Below are 18,394 nucleotides of genomic sequence, written 5' to 3'. Positions count from 1 at the left end.
ATATATAAACTCACGCTATTGTATTATCATATGTTTGGTACTGTAATCACTCACTGCGTCATGAGAGCAGTTAAGTCAAGTCGCATCAAAAATAGTAGTGGCAGAACTCCCAAGTGACACCTTGTGGTTGTTTGTGTCAACTGCAGTTTGTGCCATTTCTGCTGACAAAATGGGGTGCGTGATTCATGAAGGAACCCGTCCAAACTTAACTGGGACCCACTGTAGCCTCCGTTCTCACTTAGCATAGAAACGGAACATAGAAACTATATGCTGAGGAATATGTTGATAAAACACATTGCTAATGTAGCCTATGTTACTTAATACTACATAAAACTATATAATTTCAGTTTTTCCTCTTGCACATGAAGATAACATTTGTGGCATAACTTTGTAACTTCATAATGCATGCTTTGTATCCAAATGTCTTTAGGCTTATATGAAGATAGAACAATAGCCTACTTTATTGGCATTTTAAACATTTTTAGCTTTGAACTGACACATCACAACAAAACCTTGCGTCTTTGTTTTAATGTCTTACTATATGGCTCTGGGTTTGCTTGTCCTCTGAGTTCGTCTTTAACAGCGGTTGTTAGGGACTTGCAACTGGTCTATTGATTTTAGCCTAAAAGCCCAACAAAAAATTAGCAAATTTTCACATAAAGCACAAAAACATATTTGATCAAAAGGCAATCACCACAGGTGAATAGGGTCAAAATTGTAACTAATAGATATCACCATGAAACTTGTCCAGTTGTTTACATACTGTACATAAAGACAAATATGTTTTGTATTGCAATTTTTCAAAAATGGTATGTATAAATATGCAAATTAGGCATTATTTGTATTAACATTCTGAGAAATCATACAGTTAAGAACAAAATTATTCATACCCCTGGCAAATATTGATTTACTGTTGAGTTTCTAGTCTTGACCAATGTTTGTTCTGTCTGAAAATGACACTGCCACATGCCAAAAGGTTGTAAGACAATGTGGTAGAAACATGGAATCAAAAAAAGTGTTTTTTATCTTTTTGTAACTAATAGATATCACCATGAAACCTGTCCAGTTGTTTACATACATAAAGACAAATATTTTTTGTATTGCAATTTTTCAGAAATTGTATGTATAAATATGCAAATTAGCCATTATTTGTATTAACATTCTGAGAAATCATACAGTTAAGAACAAAATTATTTATACCCCTGGCAAATATTGATTTACTGTTGAGTTTCTCTTGACCAATGTTTGTTCTGTCTGAAAATGGCACTGCCACGTGCCAAAAGGTTGTAGGACAATGTGGTAGAAACATGGAATCAAAAAAAGTGTTTTTATCTTTTTTAACATTTTTATGAAAATGGCATGTCCAAAATTATTCATACCCTTTTTAAATAATCAATAGAAACATCTTCATTTGCATCCACAACTCTCAAAATGGTTCTTATAGTCATAGTCATATAGTCAAGTTTATTTTTATAGCACAATTTAAAACAGCCTGTGGTTGCCCAAAGTGCTCAAGTAGATAAGTAGAAAAGTAGATAATAGAAGACAAAATGAATAAAGATAAAAAAAAAACACAATAGGAAAATAAAACAAAAATAATATTTACATATAGCCTATATAATTACATTCTACACTTCATTTAAAAGCCATTGATAGCATATGTCTTTTAACTTGGCTTTAAAAGCACCAATAGTTGGTGTGGATCTAATGTGAAAAGGCAGGTTGTTCCACAACTTGGGCCCAGCTACTGAAAAAGCATGGTCACCTTTATTTTTTAGATGACTCTGAGGTACTGAGAGCAGTAGTTTATCTGAGGACCTCAGAGTTCTGGGAGGGCAGTGAAAGTGTACAAGCTCACTTAGGTATTGGGGAGCTTGTCCATTTAAAGCTTTAAAGACAAAAAGAAGAATTTTGTAATCTACTCTAATCTACTATTTCACTGGTAACCATTGCAGGGATTTCAAAACTGGAGAAATATGTTGTGTCTTTTTAGACTTGGTGAGCAGCCTTGCAGCTGCATTTTGCACCATCTGAAGTCGGGATAGAGTGGACTGAGTGACACCAAAATAAAGAGAGTTACAGTAGTCCAGGCAGGATGAAATAAAGGCATGAATCAATATCTCAAAGTCTTTGAAAGAAAAAATAGTTTTGGCTTTACTTAAGATTCTAAAGTGGTAAAAAGATGACTTGATAGCAGCATTAATCTGTTTCTCCAATTTAAAATCAGGGTCAAGTAGAAAGCCAAGATTTCTTGCATAAGGTTTTACATATCTGGCAAAAGACCCTAGTTCACTAATTGCATTATTTGCAGCTTCATGTGAACCAAAAAATAGAATGTCTGTTTTGGATTCATTCAGTTTTAAAAAATTGGTGGACATCTATAGTTTAATCTCTTTTAGGCAATCACGCAATGGGTTTAGAGCACCAGAGGAACCACATTTAAGTGGGAGATACAGTTGTGTATCATCCGCATAGCAATGATAGGATATACCATGCTTTTTCATAATTTGACTGAGTGGCAACATGTACAGTGAGAATAAAATACAACTAAGCACTGATCCCTGTGGAACACCATAAGATAAGGGGGCAGATGAAGTATCATTGAAAGAAACTGAAAAGGGTCTTCCCGCTAAGAAGGAAGCAAACCATTTCAGTGCAGTACCTGAAATTCCAACCCAGTGCTCAAGGCGCTCTAAAAGAATGCAGTAATAATACCTTATAATACCTACCAAGCCTCTCCATGTCTCCACAATGATTGTAGACCCCACCTTTTTAATAGCAATCTGGGTTTTGAGTCAGGACAATCATTTGCCTTCACTCTGGCCTTGTGCTCATTTTTTTTGACAGATCTGGACTCTGGCTCTGCCACTTTAAAATGTTGATATTGTTCACGGTTAACCATTTCTTGCCTTGTTTGGCTGTATGTTTTGGATCATTGTGTGGTTTAATGGTCCAATGCCGCCTATTGGGGCAGGTCTCTCGGCAGACTGCCTGATCTTTTCCACCAAAAATCTCAATTTAGCCCCTTGTTTTAGTGTTACTGTTTACTTTGGGAAATTCACCAGGTCACATTGTCTAAAAAACACCCAAAACTAACACTTTTTGTTCTCCACATTGGGGATGGTGTTTTGGTGGTTGAAATTTTCACTCCATCCCAAAATGGATCACTTGGTCATCTTGGATGCTGATCATGGATCACTCTTCTTCAAACATGCACAACTCAGCTAAACCTTATATGGGCACACCAAGACAAAGGATTTAGCTTTTGCTTTTTTGATCCAGGGACATGGCCTGAGATTAGCATAAAAAAGAAGCATTAAAACCCAATGATACCATACCATGTCCATTTCAATTGTGGGGGTAAGAAAATTATTCTTTTGGGATGTTTTTCAACCAGGGGGACCTGGAGACCGAGAGACCTGCCCCAATAGGCGTCATTGGACCATTAAACCATACAATGACCCAAAACATACAGCCAAACAAGGCAAGAATTTGTTAACAGAGGACAATGTCAACATTTTAGAGTGGCCCAGCCAGAGTCCAGACCTCATAGGGATAGGATGTACAGAAAAATGTATATAGTGAATATAGCTTACAGTGGTGCACAGCCCTCCCCAAAGTGTGTTTCCTATGTTTTACTTTTGTATTTTTTCCTTTGCACAATACTGTAAAAGCCTTTTTAAACTGTAACAATGTCTATCTCCTAAATACATCTTGTGATGCACACCTTCAGTGATGTTTCACATGTTCAGTGAGTAATTGGGTGTTTCGGGTCTCAAAACATCATACACCCTTATCTGGCGACCCAGCTGGGGCCGATCAGACTCCGACTTGTGTCTGAGCAGCACAATTCCAAAATTCGCTCCTCTTTAGCCATATCCATCTTGATACCTTTTTGGCTGCCTCAGTGCTGCGACTGATGCCCTGCTGTTTGTAGGCACCTACAAGGCCTAAGAGATGGTATGCCCTGCAGAGGGTTTGCCCTGCAAATCCTCTGTAGGCACCACATCCTCCACACCTTGTCTGCGACACTTGTCTGCGAGGTTGGTGTACCTGCCTTGCTTCCTCTCTGTTATGTCCTCTATCCAGTCCTCCCAGGGGAAAGTAAGCTCCATAATTACCACCTGTCTTGTTGACATTGACAGGATGACCATGTCTGGCCTAGTGTAGTCATTGTGATGGCCTCTGGGAACCTGAGCCACCTCTCCAGGTCAACCCTCAGCTGCAAGTCATGGGCAGTTGCTAGGAGACCTGACAAAGCCCTTTGCTGTGGCCTGGGCTTCTCCAGCCTTAATAAAGGAGATGGTCTGCCTTGTTAGTTTCTGGTGCCGAGAGCAGGCATCAGAGCTGAGCTGAACTGAGTTTAGCTGAGCTTACCTGATGGACTCAGCCACTGTCATCAGCACCTGAGATATTGATATGTGGTGGCTGTAGCGCCCCCTATGGAATTTCACAAAATTACCATTACGCTTGGTACCCCAAAGGAAGGGTGCCACAAAATGGTACAGTACGGGTCAGTTGTTTTGGTAACATTTAAAAATTCTGACAATGGAAACGCAAGTAATTGCATACCAAACAGTACCGCTCGGTGGAAACATACCATTAGACTCCATTTCATTTGAGTCTCAAATCAACATCTACACTCCTCTCCCACTCTGATACTGAGCCCTCATTTCCTCCCATGCCCTCATTTCCTCCCAGCTGGATTATTGCAATGCTCTCTTCAGTGGTCTCCCCTCTCACCTGCTCAACAGATGACAACACGTTCAAAATTCAGCTGCTCTATTGTTCACATCCACCCCTTCCCACCATTACATTACCCCAGTGTTACAAGACCTCCACTGGCTCCCTGTCCCACAGAGGATCTACTTCAAAGTCCTTCTCCTTACCTTCAAAACCCTACATGGCTCTTCCCCCTCTTTCTTGACTAAACTTGACTGATTTTTTTTATCCTACATTGCACTTTGAGTATGTGATAAAGCACTCTACAAGGCATATATTATTATTATTATTATTATTATTATTATTAATGCCACACTGAAAGTCTGCTTTAACTCTGTATATTTCCACTATGCTTGTCATTAAGAATCTCTTTCTTCATTAGTCCTCACTGCGCCTAGCAGCTGGAGTTTGGACAGCGGAACTCGAGAGACACTGCCATTTCTGTTCACCCATGTGGGAAATGTGATGGCACCCCCAGTACCCCCTCGCAACCTTCCTCCTGGTCAGTGCATACACATATACACAAAAGTTGCAAGTTGAAAGTTAATATATTCAAGTGACAAACAATAAAAGGGCAAGTGAAGAATTTGATCCAACACATCATCCAATATTAAAGGTAAATTACATACTGTATTTACAAATTTCATATTTATTTGGACATTATTGATATGAAAACCCAAGACCTGTCTTTTCCTTTATCTGTATGCTTACATCAGCACTGACTTCTTTATACCATAACATTCAGCTGTGCATCACATTTCAAATGTAAACATGAAAGGCAGATGCAACTTTCCAACTCAAACATTCAGCGAGAGAAACAAGTATTGAATGCGTCATTCATTTTTTTCAGTTTGTAAGTATATTTCCAATGAGGCTATTCACATGAAATTTTCACTAGACATTAGTATTGACTCAAAAAACCCACACATATAAAGAAATCCAAACATTAAAGTCCATAAGTAAAGTTGTGTAATAAAGTGAAATGAGGCAGGAAAAAAAAGAAAAAACAGTACATCAAGGCAAAGGAAGAAAAGGAACCAGCTGAAATATGTAAGTTAGAAAGTTAGAAAATAAATATACCTCCAGTCATATCAGCTGGTTTAGTAAATATTGATGAGCTATAAAAAAAACATTTTTCATTACCAAGGTGTCACACAAGAAACATCTCATGAAAGAGCTCTTCAAAGACCTTCGTAAAACAGCCATAGGACAGGCGTACACTCATTTCCACGCAAAGCATGGCATTTAGCAATTTGAACGTGGGTGGTGGCTACGCTCAAATCTCACATCTCAAGTCTCAACTCGTGCACACAAGTTTTTGAAGTGGCATAGAACGGTGCAGCAGTAAATCGGCGGAGGATTGGAAAGTTGAGGAGTTAAAACCATGGAATATCTTGGACCTAAGACTTTTCCTGCACATTTGTAGCCTACTTTCCTTAATGTAGCCTGTTAAAGCCAATTCATACCAGATTCGCGACGAGACGAAACCGTTGCAGCAGTGTGAATTAGATGTTGCACGTCGTTGCCAGCTGTTCCAAACCTTCGCAAAGCATTCATGTCTGGTCGCGGTTGTGAGGTTTTAGAATACTTTTACTTCATAGCTATTCTGACACCTGGTGTCGAGATGAGCTACCTTGTCGAGATGAGTTACCGTAGCGCGAATCAATAGCATTTTTGATGAATATGGCACTGTTCTGCAAGCTAAAATGCTTCTACCATCAACACACTATTAAATGTTTGATAGAATTCAAGGTGGTACATGACAGCAATACGGAACACATATTTCAAAACGGAGAGGTGAAATAAACAAACATTTTATCTGGACATTTTATCATAACTCGGTTGCCGCTTTGGGTCGAATCAGTGACGCATGCACGTCAGGTCAAAACCAGGCCATTTTCGTGAGTCTATCACTAAGTGGCAGTCTCGCCAGGTCTCGCTGATCACTTCCCGGAAGGTTTACACAAGTAAGTAACAGGCAACACTTCATATTTCATGAAGACGTTATATCTCCATTTCTAGAAAAAAACAGCGATTTTGATGAAAACTAGCCACTGTTTAACTTAGGATTTCTGAGGAACAGAGGCGTGTAGAAATACACGGTTTGCACCCACCGAGAGCTTAAAGTCTCACCTTTTAAACGAGCCTTTGTATGTGTTCATAGCTATAACACAGAATATGCTGTGGCTGTACAAAAATCATCAACAATGGTCTAGGTTGCTGGCACTCTAGGACAAAGCTCCCGAAAACAGCTTGGCATTCAATGAGTTAATTAGCAGTTATCACTCGTTAATTAATAATTTACAAGGCATGACCATATTCCACCCTTAACAGACCAATAACTAAGATTTAAGCAGATATTACTTCCTAACTACTGATTGTTACTGGTAAATTAGGAGGCAGTAGGACACAAATTCTGATCATAACAGGCAATGCATAGTTCTGGCCTTATTATGTAGCAGTTCCAAAAGCAGTTCTCCATTAACAACACCCAAATAGCATGGTCTGTTCTTGTAGAATGAAATGCAAAGCTACGACTGTTAATACTGCCTAAATACATATGAATTAATCCATTATAAGTGAGAATATGCTCCCTGTTCTAAAGTGGAGTGCTTTTCATATTCAATTAATGAGTAGTTTACTAACTAGTATTAGTAACAAGTATTAACAATCCAATTGAACCTCTACACAATGAGTGAAACAATAAAACAACAATAAAATATAGTCCAAAGCAGTTCTTTATTTTATTCTAAAACAATGTCTAAACAGAGCTACCCCTACAGCTTATATTTTATGACACTTCTCGCTCAATGGTTTACATGCTTTCTGCTACTTTTCCCTGGCTCTGCCATGACTAGCCAGTGCCTGGCGTATAATAATAATAATACAGGGCAGTTCCAGCGTGACAATTGGATTCATATTGGTAAACAAAATGCCTTAGAGTGGGGGCAAAATTAGTATCAGTGAATTAATTTGCATAACTTTTAATGTAACCTCTGTCCTCTGAATACTGAGAAATCCTCAAATTTCATATAATCAATTTCATCCTAAGAATACAAGGCATTTTATCAGCGTTATGGATGTGACATGAAATGGACACACTTTTGTGAGAGATTACAGGTTTCCTACAAACTCTGTGAATTTTGAAGGAAACTGCCGAAACTATGATATATGTAGCATGAAGGAGACTTGAATGAACACAAAAAGTGTGTTTTTGAAACTATGCTTCATTTTCGTAATGCATTATGTAGGAAAAACTGGCGTTATGGATGTGACGGTTTCACGTTATGGATGTGACGTGTCTGAGCCAGTCCTCGACAAACTACATAAAACACATAATTAAGTAGTGAATTTTGATATGAAACAATTGAAATAGTAATCATGAAAAATTAAACAAGGAGCACCCAAGAGCAACAGGGGCAAGGAAAAACTCCCTTACCAAGGAAGAAACCTTGGGCAGATCCACGGCTCAAGGGGCTAACCCAACTGCCAGGGGTCTTGGTGTGTGTGTTGGGGGGATGACAAGGGAGATGGGATAGTGTGCTGTGTATGTGGGGAGAGGGCAGTGTGCAATATGTGTGTTGGAGAAGCTTCCTCATGAGACAATGTGCTGTGTATTGGGGGGGGGGGGGGGGGGGGGGGACAGTGTGCTGTAAGTATGTTGGGGATGTGTGTTGGAGAAGCTTCCTGATGAAATAATGTGCTGTGTATGTAGGGGAGAGGGGGGGGGGCAGTGTACTGCAAGTATGGTGAAGGGACTTACTATTGCAAGCAGATTACTGTATGTATGATGTATGTGAGTGATTATGATGTGTGTGTGGGCGGGAGGGGAGTGTAGCAGTGACTGTGTGTGTGTGTGTGTAGTGTGTGTGTGGGTAGGTTGGGGCAGTGTGCTGTAAGTATGTAGAGGATGTGTGTTGAAGAAGATCAATGTACTGTGTATGTAGGGAGGGGGGGGGGGCAGTGTGCAGCAAGTAGAGGATGTGTGTTGAAGAAGACAATGTGCTGTGTATGTAGGGAGGGGGGGGGGGGGGGCAGTGTGCAGCAAGTAGAGGAGGCTTACTGTAGCAAGCAGTGTGCTGTATGTATGTGAGGTGATGACAGTGATGATGTAAGTGTGTGTGATTTGTGTGTGTGTGTTGGGGATGGGGGGGGGGGGCAGAAAGGCTAGGCAATCAAGGACATGGGTAGATGGAGGAGAAATCAAAAATAATAAATAAAAAGTTCTATGGAGATGTGCAAAAGTTGGAGAAAGTCAGATATGTGTGTGTGTGTGTGTGTGTGTGTGTGTGTGTGTGTGTGTGTGTGTGTGTGTTTTGACGTGTGATGAAATAAGAAAATAAATAAAAGGTCTGTAGCATAGGGTGAGGGATGTAAAAGTGCTAAAAGTCTTCACTTCACACTTCACTTCAGTTGAAATGCGTTGAAACTGACATGCCACCAGAACAGACGTTTTATCGGCTTTGAGGTATAATAAAGTTCCCAATCTTGTAAATTCACATTATGTAACATCCATAACGTCACATCCATAACGCACCATTAAAGGTTTTAAAAGTAAGAAAGGGGCACAATTTGGTCATCACACTTTACATTGATATAAATCAGCTTTGCACAGACACTATGGACATTGTCGCATCAACACTGTATGTGTAGCATAAACTTTTCCTATAAAACGTTATGGATGTGACATGGCCATGGAACTTGCTGACTTAAAAACAAAAGCCTTACAAATGTAAGGAGCTGTGCTCTTAAAGGCAAGCTGAGCATAGACATTGCTCTACCATTCCCTTGTCAATCTGGAATTTGTCAAATGACACAATTTGTTTGAACCTTGGGTCCATTTATCCACTTTTTAAATATGTATAATATTACCATGTGAAAAATGTTGTTTCTGTATGGTTGCACATCATATTTATGATGTAAAAAGAGTGTCATTCTCCATCAAATTCAATCAGATCAGTTACAAACAATAAAATATAGATCTAAATGAAGATTTTAACAACAGTTCTATTTGCATATGCACAACTTTTTTTTCCATGGTAAGGATGACCTTTGCATGGAATTGCCCTACATTTTATTTAAAGCGCCTTTCATGACACCCAAGGTCACTTCACAAACAAAAAGGTTGTTAAAATTATAGTCATCTCATAACATGAAAAATAAAAAATAAAATAAAAGTAAAAGTCAGTCAGTCAGTCCAGTCCATAAGCCATCTTGAAGAGGTTTTAAGTCTGTTTTTAAAGTCAGTAATTGAGGGCGATGTAGTTGAAAGCCTCTCAGGGTGCTGAGGTTCACACTAGGTACATGCAGTAGGCCTGCTGAGGAGGATCTCAGTGAGCGGGCAGGGGTGCAAACTTCCAGGAGATCAGTGAGGTACAGTAGGTGGGGGTATAATTGTGTAGGGCCTTGTATGCCAGGAGCAGGACTTATTCTGTAGGCAGCTGGAAGCCAGTGCAGTTGCATAAGCAATGGTGTTATATGACTAGTGGATTTGGAGCCTATTATAATCCTAGCTGCAGAATTCAGTTGGAGCCGATGGAGTAGCTTATTAGGGATTCCAGACAAGATAGAATTACAGTAGTCAAGGCGGGAGATCACATACGCATTTACAAGGACTTCTGCACTCTGCTGAGTGAGCACTGGGAATGTTCCTTAGATGGAAAAAGGCACTTTGAGACATTCTGTTTATGTGCGCACTAAATTAAATTGTATTGTCCAGTATGACACCAAGGCTCTTGACCTGGTTGGAGCAAGGGATGGTGCTGCCATTCTAATCTTAATCAGCCGTTTCAGTACTGTGCATAGGATGAAATCCAGACTGGAATGGCTCAAAGAAGTCATTGTCCTTCAGGTGATCCTGGAGTTGAGTTGCCACTATCTTCTCAAGAACTTTGGAGAGAAAAGGCAAGTTGGAAATAGGCCTGTAGTTGTTGAAGTTGTCAGAATCCAATCCAGGTTTTTTCAGCGTTGGTCTGACAATAGCAGTTTTAAAGGATGGAGATACAGTGCTAGAGAGAAGAGAGGTGTGAAATATTGATGTAATTATCGGAGCAATAGATGGCAGGCTGCCAGCGCTGGAACGAGTTTGAAAGTGGAGGTGCAAAAAAAAAAAAAAGCTGGTTTCGGGCTGGGTTCCCCGAGACAATTTTGAAAATTCCAGAGGCCAACTATTCACGGACGTTTTCACGTGGGATATTACGATATAAGATTGTCTAATAATAATAAAAAAAAGTCTAAAAAAAAGTCATTATGTTGCGTGGTTAGGTGCTGTGTAGTGATTTCCTAGGGTTGATGAAAGCAAGGGTTACTGAATGTAGAAATGACATGACGGTATGACATCACATGATGGTATTTACCCTCATGTTACCTGTGGTAATTACCTAATAATGTACCAAAACTTACCACGTACTTACTAGGTAAATACCTAGTAATTAGGGGACTGTAAAAGGAAGGGTTACTGAATGTAGAAATGTTCAAGCCAGGAAAAGTGGATACTTTGTTCATACACCATTATGGTCTCACTTCATTTTTTCTCTTTTTCCCTTGTAGTCACTCCTGCACCCTATACCTGCATTGCACACCAGTACTCAATCAGGCCTGGATGGCAGTAATTCCACATTATCAGGCAGTTCTAGCAGTGGGGTGTCCACCCTGAATGACAGCAACTTTGGCCAGAGCTGACCACACATTCAGATATGTTGGATTCCTCTACCACCAAGCTCTGGACCAGTGGCACTGAAGAAGCTGAGACCTACCTGCCTGTGCATTACAGCGTGTCTGAGCCAGACAACTTGGATTTAGGCAAGCCCCTACCCTACTGCAGCCAGTCAGCCCCTTTTGCAGTGTCCCCCACAAAAACAAACAAAATGTTATTATTTTTCACAGTACCTTTTAACATTGCAACACTGTGACACTAAAACAACAGGGCAAATAGCCTCTTTAAAGAAATTTGAAGACATTTTGGGACATAGCTTATTCACCATATCTCCCAGAGTTAAATAAGTACCATAGATACAAAAGAACTCCCAACATTTTCCTATTTACATGCTGTGTGCCAAATAACAATGTAAAATGAGACACGGCCATTTTGTAAGCATATACATACTATGTTCACATTCAAGCAATGCTACTTGGGCGGAGTGATTTGCATGCAGCACCTGAAAAGCTCCAGTGTTACTTTTGCAAATCCCAAGGAGCAGTGCTTTTTTGGAGTTCTTTTGTCACTATTGGGAGCTGTAAGCTAATTGGAGCCGGCCACTTTGAGGCACCTGTGCTAAGCTAGTCTAGCGGTGGGTGTGTCAGACCAAGTAACTGTGCGCACAGAGACGAGAAGGGTATGTATCTACTTATCTAACTCTGGGAGATACAGTGAATAAGCTATGTCCCAAAATGTCATGTTCCTTTAAAGGGACACCAGGCAAGCTTGATGCTTTTTCTCTACGAAACCCCCCTTGCTCGGTCTGAAGCTCTTTTCCTTTTCTTTGCATCTTTCGTCAAGGGTTTTTGCTGCTTCTTCGCTGGCTCTGCCATTATACACACGTTTGCAACAATCGCTAGCATCTTGTTAGCCTGCCTCTGTGCTGTATGCAGGATGTAAACTGATCCTGCTTCGGTCGGCGGGTACGATACACTGAACTTGCAAGCGGGATATTCTTCCTACAGGCAGTAGGGGCGGGCGAGAGAGTCTTCATTCGCCCTGTAATGAGTCATTTAACCATATACCGACTTACGAAGATAAGTAATTAACATGAAAACGTTGCCTGGTGTTCCTTTAAGGTAACTGAATGAATGATTTTTTTGTTTTTTCTCAGACCTGGAGTGATTGAAAATTGTGAAATAGCACTAATGGTGTGAAACATTTTTATGTTACATTACACTCCTTCAATAATGAGAAATCAGTCAAAATTATTTCTATTAGCTGTTGTCCATGCTATTGGCCCTGTGGTAACTGATACACAATCATAAGGAAGGTCTGTTCTGGTACTTCTACATAGGTGGTAGTACGTGGTAATACTCCATAATTCATAATTTCCTGGACCACTAATTCTCCCTTGACCACTGAACTGCTTCACTGGGGGCAAAGAATGCAGGCAGACAGGATGGAAAGGAAATTTGACAAAGAAATGTGTAACACCTCAAAAGAAAAGATTTTAGTTGGAGCTTTCTATTGTATTTTTTTAGATATAACAATAACATTGTATTGTATAAGTAACTTAACTTAAAGTGTATAAATATAAAGTGTATAAATTGTAAAAACTTACAATGTGGTCTTAATGGTTTGTACACATGGCATTTTGTAAAGGAAAAATAATATTTCTGGCTTCTTAACAATTGAAGTGATATACCATGGGTATTGTATTTACAAGCACTGAGATATGACTGCTACTTTTTTATGGGTTGGATACTCAGACAGTTATTTTAAGTTTACATCTTGTACAAGCTATAGTTTCTCCTGTTCAGGATATTCTATGACTCACATCAGTTATGTATAACTGTCATATATAAATCTTCTGAGCAAAGGATATGTCAGAGCAAAGGAAGAGTCTCATGCTATTGCATGACAAACCACCTTCCCTGCTTGTTGTGTGGAGAAATCAAAGCTTTACTGGTTTGCTATGGTATACAGCACAAGGCTTCGTGGAACATAATGGTTCACAATTGAAATTAAGCCATACCAAGCTAATGAGAACTCAATTCCTAGTTATGTGATTATACCACTGGAGGTTTGTGCTTTTAAAAACATGGGAGGCACAGATCAGACAATATTCTAACAAAAATATGTTAACTAATGTTATAATACCCAATTTTACAAAATTAGCATGCTGCTCTAAAATTAAGCACAGCTTGTTTGAGTTAGCTAGTTAGCATCACATTATCATAATATAAGATAGTAAGGATGCACAGAGTCACTATTATCTGTATTTGTAACTTTATCTGTTCAACCCACAAAATTATCTGTATCTGTATTTGTATTTGGATATGAAACCGGAGGTGGGCGTGTCTTATCCTGGAAATCATAGAATTTTTCGCCTCAATCACTATCATGACTATTGCTTTACCAATGGTATGGCTATGCTGGCCATTCACCTATGTGTGTGTGGTGTGGAATTCCTCCCATGATTTGTCCTTTTTTTGATTATTCCAAGATGCTGTAGCATTCAGGGAAACTCATGTTGTTGTATTTTTCAAACCAGTAGGTGGCAGTGTTGGATAAGGAATAGTGCAGTTCAATTAGGCTACTTGGGTAGAGGGAAATGACAGGTGTATTCGGATTCAGGTACATCCCAATTAGATAGCTAGCTCTTTAGATAAATACTAGCGCACTAACATAGCTCATCAAATTTAGTCTGCTATAAAAGTTATGACGTGCACTCTAAATGATTAAATGGGGCACACTGTTACTGTACATGCATCCCTTTTTACGTATAATTGTTACCTAAACTGCCATGCTTTCTCCATACTCCAACTATTTGATAAGTATGTCACGGTACTCCAGTAGTCCAGTCTCTTTGTCAAATCTTCCAGTCGTCCTTATAAGATATGTCACACGTCTCTTTAATTTCTGACTGCCATCCATTCTGAAAGACTTCCGTTGCTCTTTTCTGCATTTAAATGAAGTATACTCCGAGCAATCATAGGATCCCATTGAGATCCCGCCTTTCACAGAATATCATATGTGATCCTCCAGGGCAAACCAGTCAGAAGTCACAAGGTCACAAGTTACGGTATTTAAATAGATAAATACAATGTGTGTGTATGTCAGTATGGTTTTAGTAAATCAGCATAGTAAATTAGCTGAGGTTTAGGAACGTAGAGAGTAATACTCATTGAACATAGTCTATTGGACCAAAGATGTTTCCTTTTTGTAGCCTGGGCTAGTTTCTGTAATGTAGTCTGTTATGTTGACTTAAAGGGACACCAGGCAAGCCTGATGCTTTTTCTCTACGAAACTCCCCCTCGCTCGGTCTGAAGCTCTTTTCCTTTTCTTTGCATCTTCCGTCAAGGGTTTTCGCTGCTTCTTCGCCGGCTCTGCCATACATATGTTTGCAACAATAACATAGCGTTTTGTTAGCCTCCCTCTATGCTGTGGATGCAGGATGTAAACTGATCCTGCTTCGGTCGGCGGGTCTATACACTGAACTTGCAAGCGGGATCTTCTACCTACAGGCAGTAGGGGCGGGCGAGAGAGTCTTCATTCGCCCTGTAATGAGTCATTTAACCATATACCGACTTACGAAGATGAGTAATTAACACGAAAACGTTGCCTGGTGTCCCTTTAACATTCAATGGCTTAGGATACCCATCATGTAGACAGAATTACTTTCGTTGAAAAAAGTTTACTTTGGAAAGTGCCACAATCATGGCATGAATAAATCATGAGTTCTGTTTGGCAGCAGGCCTATAGAATATGCTATCCTTCAATGAACATATGATTTTTTTCAGTAACAACTGGGATGAATTGTGTGGTTTTTGTAGTAAATGCATTTGGTAGTAGCACATAATGTGTTCTGTTTGCAAAATAAAGTCTGTTACGCATAATCCCCATTGTACTTTTCCGATTTCCTTTTCTGACTGCCAAAATGAACTGGATCAGTTGGACTTGCAATGTTAATGTGGATATCTCAAGGTCGGAAAAAATGTCGTTTGGAGGAATTATGTATTATGCTCAGTGTCATGAGTTCTAGGGGTGAAGCCTCTAAAATGAGAACACATAGTGGTGTTACGCTTGTCACCACAACACATCCACCACAATTATCAAAACCCATTCATCCTTACTTAATTGGAGTGATTGATACGCACATTTCATAAATCATATGTGAGCCCTGTCATAAGATGATTCCTGCAATTAGATCTGCGCTGGTTTCTAAAGTTCATTGATAAATGAGGGCCACATTCTGCAGTGTCAGGGCGAGAAGCTGTTTTTTGAAAATTTCAACAAATGTCACAACTTACCCAAATTCTGTACATATACAATGCATATATGCGGTAAAAAACTTTGACAAAGAATTGTTACTTTTTACAGTTTCTCATTTTTCACAACAGGTCCATGCAAAATGCAGCAACTACGCAAACACTTAAACTGAGAAAAGGGCCTTTGAAGTTTTCACAGTGGCCAGCCAAACATGTTGTGGGTAGATTAGTGGTAATAGATTTATATGATACTCTCTTAGAAAGCATTTTGTTGTAGATAAAAACCATGGCCACTGATGTGACCTTTGAACCACATATGATGAGGGGTCTGTTGCTACTCCACTCATTAATGTGACGCTTCTACCCCAAACTGATTTGATGCTTCAAAGCTTTTGACACACTACTCCACAACGCCATCTGGTGGTCAATAAAAATCCCTACACCAACATTGCAGACATCCATGAATTGCAGAAATGCACGAATACACATGTTTTTATTTCAAAATATGAGAGTCTGATCTTTTAAAATTTCGAAAACATAGATAGATAGATAGATAGATAGATACTTTATTCATCCCGCAGGAAATGTTAGGCATCCAGTAGCTTATACAACCATTACACAACAAACATACATACACACATATATCTCACATACATAAAAATCACTCAGAGAAATGTAAAAATGTAAAGCGCATGTGAAGTGATTACAAAGGTCTAGTATGGACTGACCATGTGATGCATTGACCATGATAAGATGCTATGGTAGAGTGTGTGCAATGGTGGTAGTGCAAAAGTGAACAGATCAGGGATTTATGTAGTAGAGTAGAATGCTCTATTGACTTGAATGAGATTTTCGAAAGTTCTAGCGGTCATTATTTCTTGGGAAAGGACCTCTGAAAACAAGAATGACCGCTGTCAATGGCAACGGAGTTTGTGCTTGGAACTTCATTCAAAAGTGAAACCAGACGGTTGATCAGCTGTGTTCTAAAGAATGTTTTATTCAAGTTCAGCGTGTGTTGCGAACTATTTGTTTCTCAGCAAAAGCCACGACGAAATGGTAACAAATAAGTGTAAAGAGACATATCATGGAGTTAATTTTTTCGTTTTGGCAAGTAGCCGTATAATAAGCGGGATAATGTATAGAACGCCGGTCATCATGGGAAAATAAGTCCCTTCAGGGCGAAACAAGACCCCTCCGCTGGGTCCGGTTCGCCCTGTCGGGACTTATTTTTCCCATAATGACCGGCGTTCTATACATTATCCCTTACATATTGACTATTGTATATAGAATGTGAACATAACAGAATTGCTTAACAAACAAGAAAAATAATATACTTTAAGAACAATATACAGCGGAGAAAATAAAGTATTGAACAACATTTTTTTCAGTAAGTATACTTCCAATGAGGCTATTTTCACCAGACATTAGTATTAAAGGAACCGTATGTAAGAAATGTATTTCAATTAATCATGAAATGGCCCTGATATGTTAGCCTGGAAAATCCAGACCCTGGTAATCTAGAAAGATTAAGGGTCTGGCCACAAACAATGTAATGGCCCAACTCGAGGGGCGGCAACAAGCATGCATTTAAAGTATGCATTTAAAAATCTCACTGCACTGCACTGTCCTCCAACGTTGCAGCGCTGTCTTCATCAGTTTAGCTGGTTCCCAGGAATGTGGGGTAAAAGTAACGTGCATCATTGCTCATTGCCAGAGTGTCTCGCAGAGACAATTCCATTGTTCTCTCCCGAGAACTCTGGATTTCCAGGGTATGTCTAGTGATATGTCACTATCATGTTCATTTCAAATACTTATATCACTGACAACAGTAGTCCGGCCAGGATATTGTCATTTAAAAAGTGAAGTTGCAGCCCTCAACTGATGATGATGTTGTCATGTTGTGTTTTGGCCTGATGCGCCACCCTCCACCTACTGTATCTACTAAGTAATCACAAAGTCAGTAGTGTTTTGGCATCCGGGTTGCCAGCTCTGCCAGTCAGGGGGGAGGGGGAGGGGATTCACCGCTCTACAGTAATTTGAAAGTGATTGCAGTACCAGTTTTGGCCACAATCTTACATACGGTTCCTTTAACTTAGGTAATCCATATTAAAAAATCCAAACATTAATGTCTATAAGTAGAGTTATGAGTAAAAAAGTGGAATGACAAAGGGAAAAAGTATTGAACATGCTAAAAAAGCAGTACAGAAAGGCAAGGAATGGCAAGAAACGAGTATCTGTGCAAATAAATATAAGCTGGGTTAGTAAATATTGATGGGCTATGAAAAGGTATTTTTATATAAAAAATATAGCCGCAAGTGGCAATAGCGGGCCCGATCACCTGTGGTCCAATCTCGCACACAATTACATACTGTAGGCTACGAAGATGCATCTGAAAAGTGACCAATTTACCACAAACATTTTGTGATCTATCGTCCAACGGTTGAGAAGTGATCCTAAAAGTTGTTTTCATGTTACCAGATGTGGGGTGGTGGGCATTATCCCCTTCATGTTTGCCTTAAGGCTGTTTCATGCTTCTTCGTCGACTCCATGTGATGACTACGCCATTGCCTTGACTGCTGTGTTGAAATATTAATCTTATTTGTTTGGCCTTTTCTTACTTAGATTTTGTAAAATATACAGTAGCCTAATATATCAATATCATTGGTATTTTCTTTGCACTAATGTGTGTATGTGTGTCTGTGTGTTTTTGTGTTGTGTGTGTGTCTCTCACAGTGTGTGTCTCTCACAGTGTGTGTGTGTG

At 39.5% G+C, this 18,394-nt stretch overlaps 1 protein-coding gene across 1 annotated transcript in view; it reads left to right on the top strand.

Annotated features, from left to right (window-relative positions):
- Window positions 1–11,493, top strand: part of dock3 (dedicator of cytokinesis 3) — a 576,384-nt gene extending 564,891 nt beyond the window's left edge. Inside the window, exons 54-55 of the mRNA XM_042088883.1 lie at window positions 5,105–5,224; window positions 11,272–11,493. Of these exons, the coding sequence (XP_041944817.1) occupies window positions 5,105–5,224; window positions 11,272–11,333 (182 nt within the window). The 3' untranslated portion in view covers window positions 11,334–11,493. The remainder of the gene's footprint in view (window positions 1–5,104; window positions 5,225–11,271) is intronic.
- Window positions 11,494–18,394: the final 6,901 nt, after the last annotated feature.

Source organism: Alosa sapidissima, chromosome 4, assembly GCF_018492685.1.
Source record: "Alosa sapidissima isolate fAloSap1 chromosome 4, fAloSap1.pri, whole genome shotgun sequence".
In the NCBI taxonomy this organism is placed as follows: domain Eukaryota; kingdom Metazoa; phylum Chordata; class Actinopteri; order Clupeiformes; family Clupeidae; genus Alosa; species Alosa sapidissima.
This window is presented reverse-complemented; position numbering and strand designations above follow the sequence as displayed.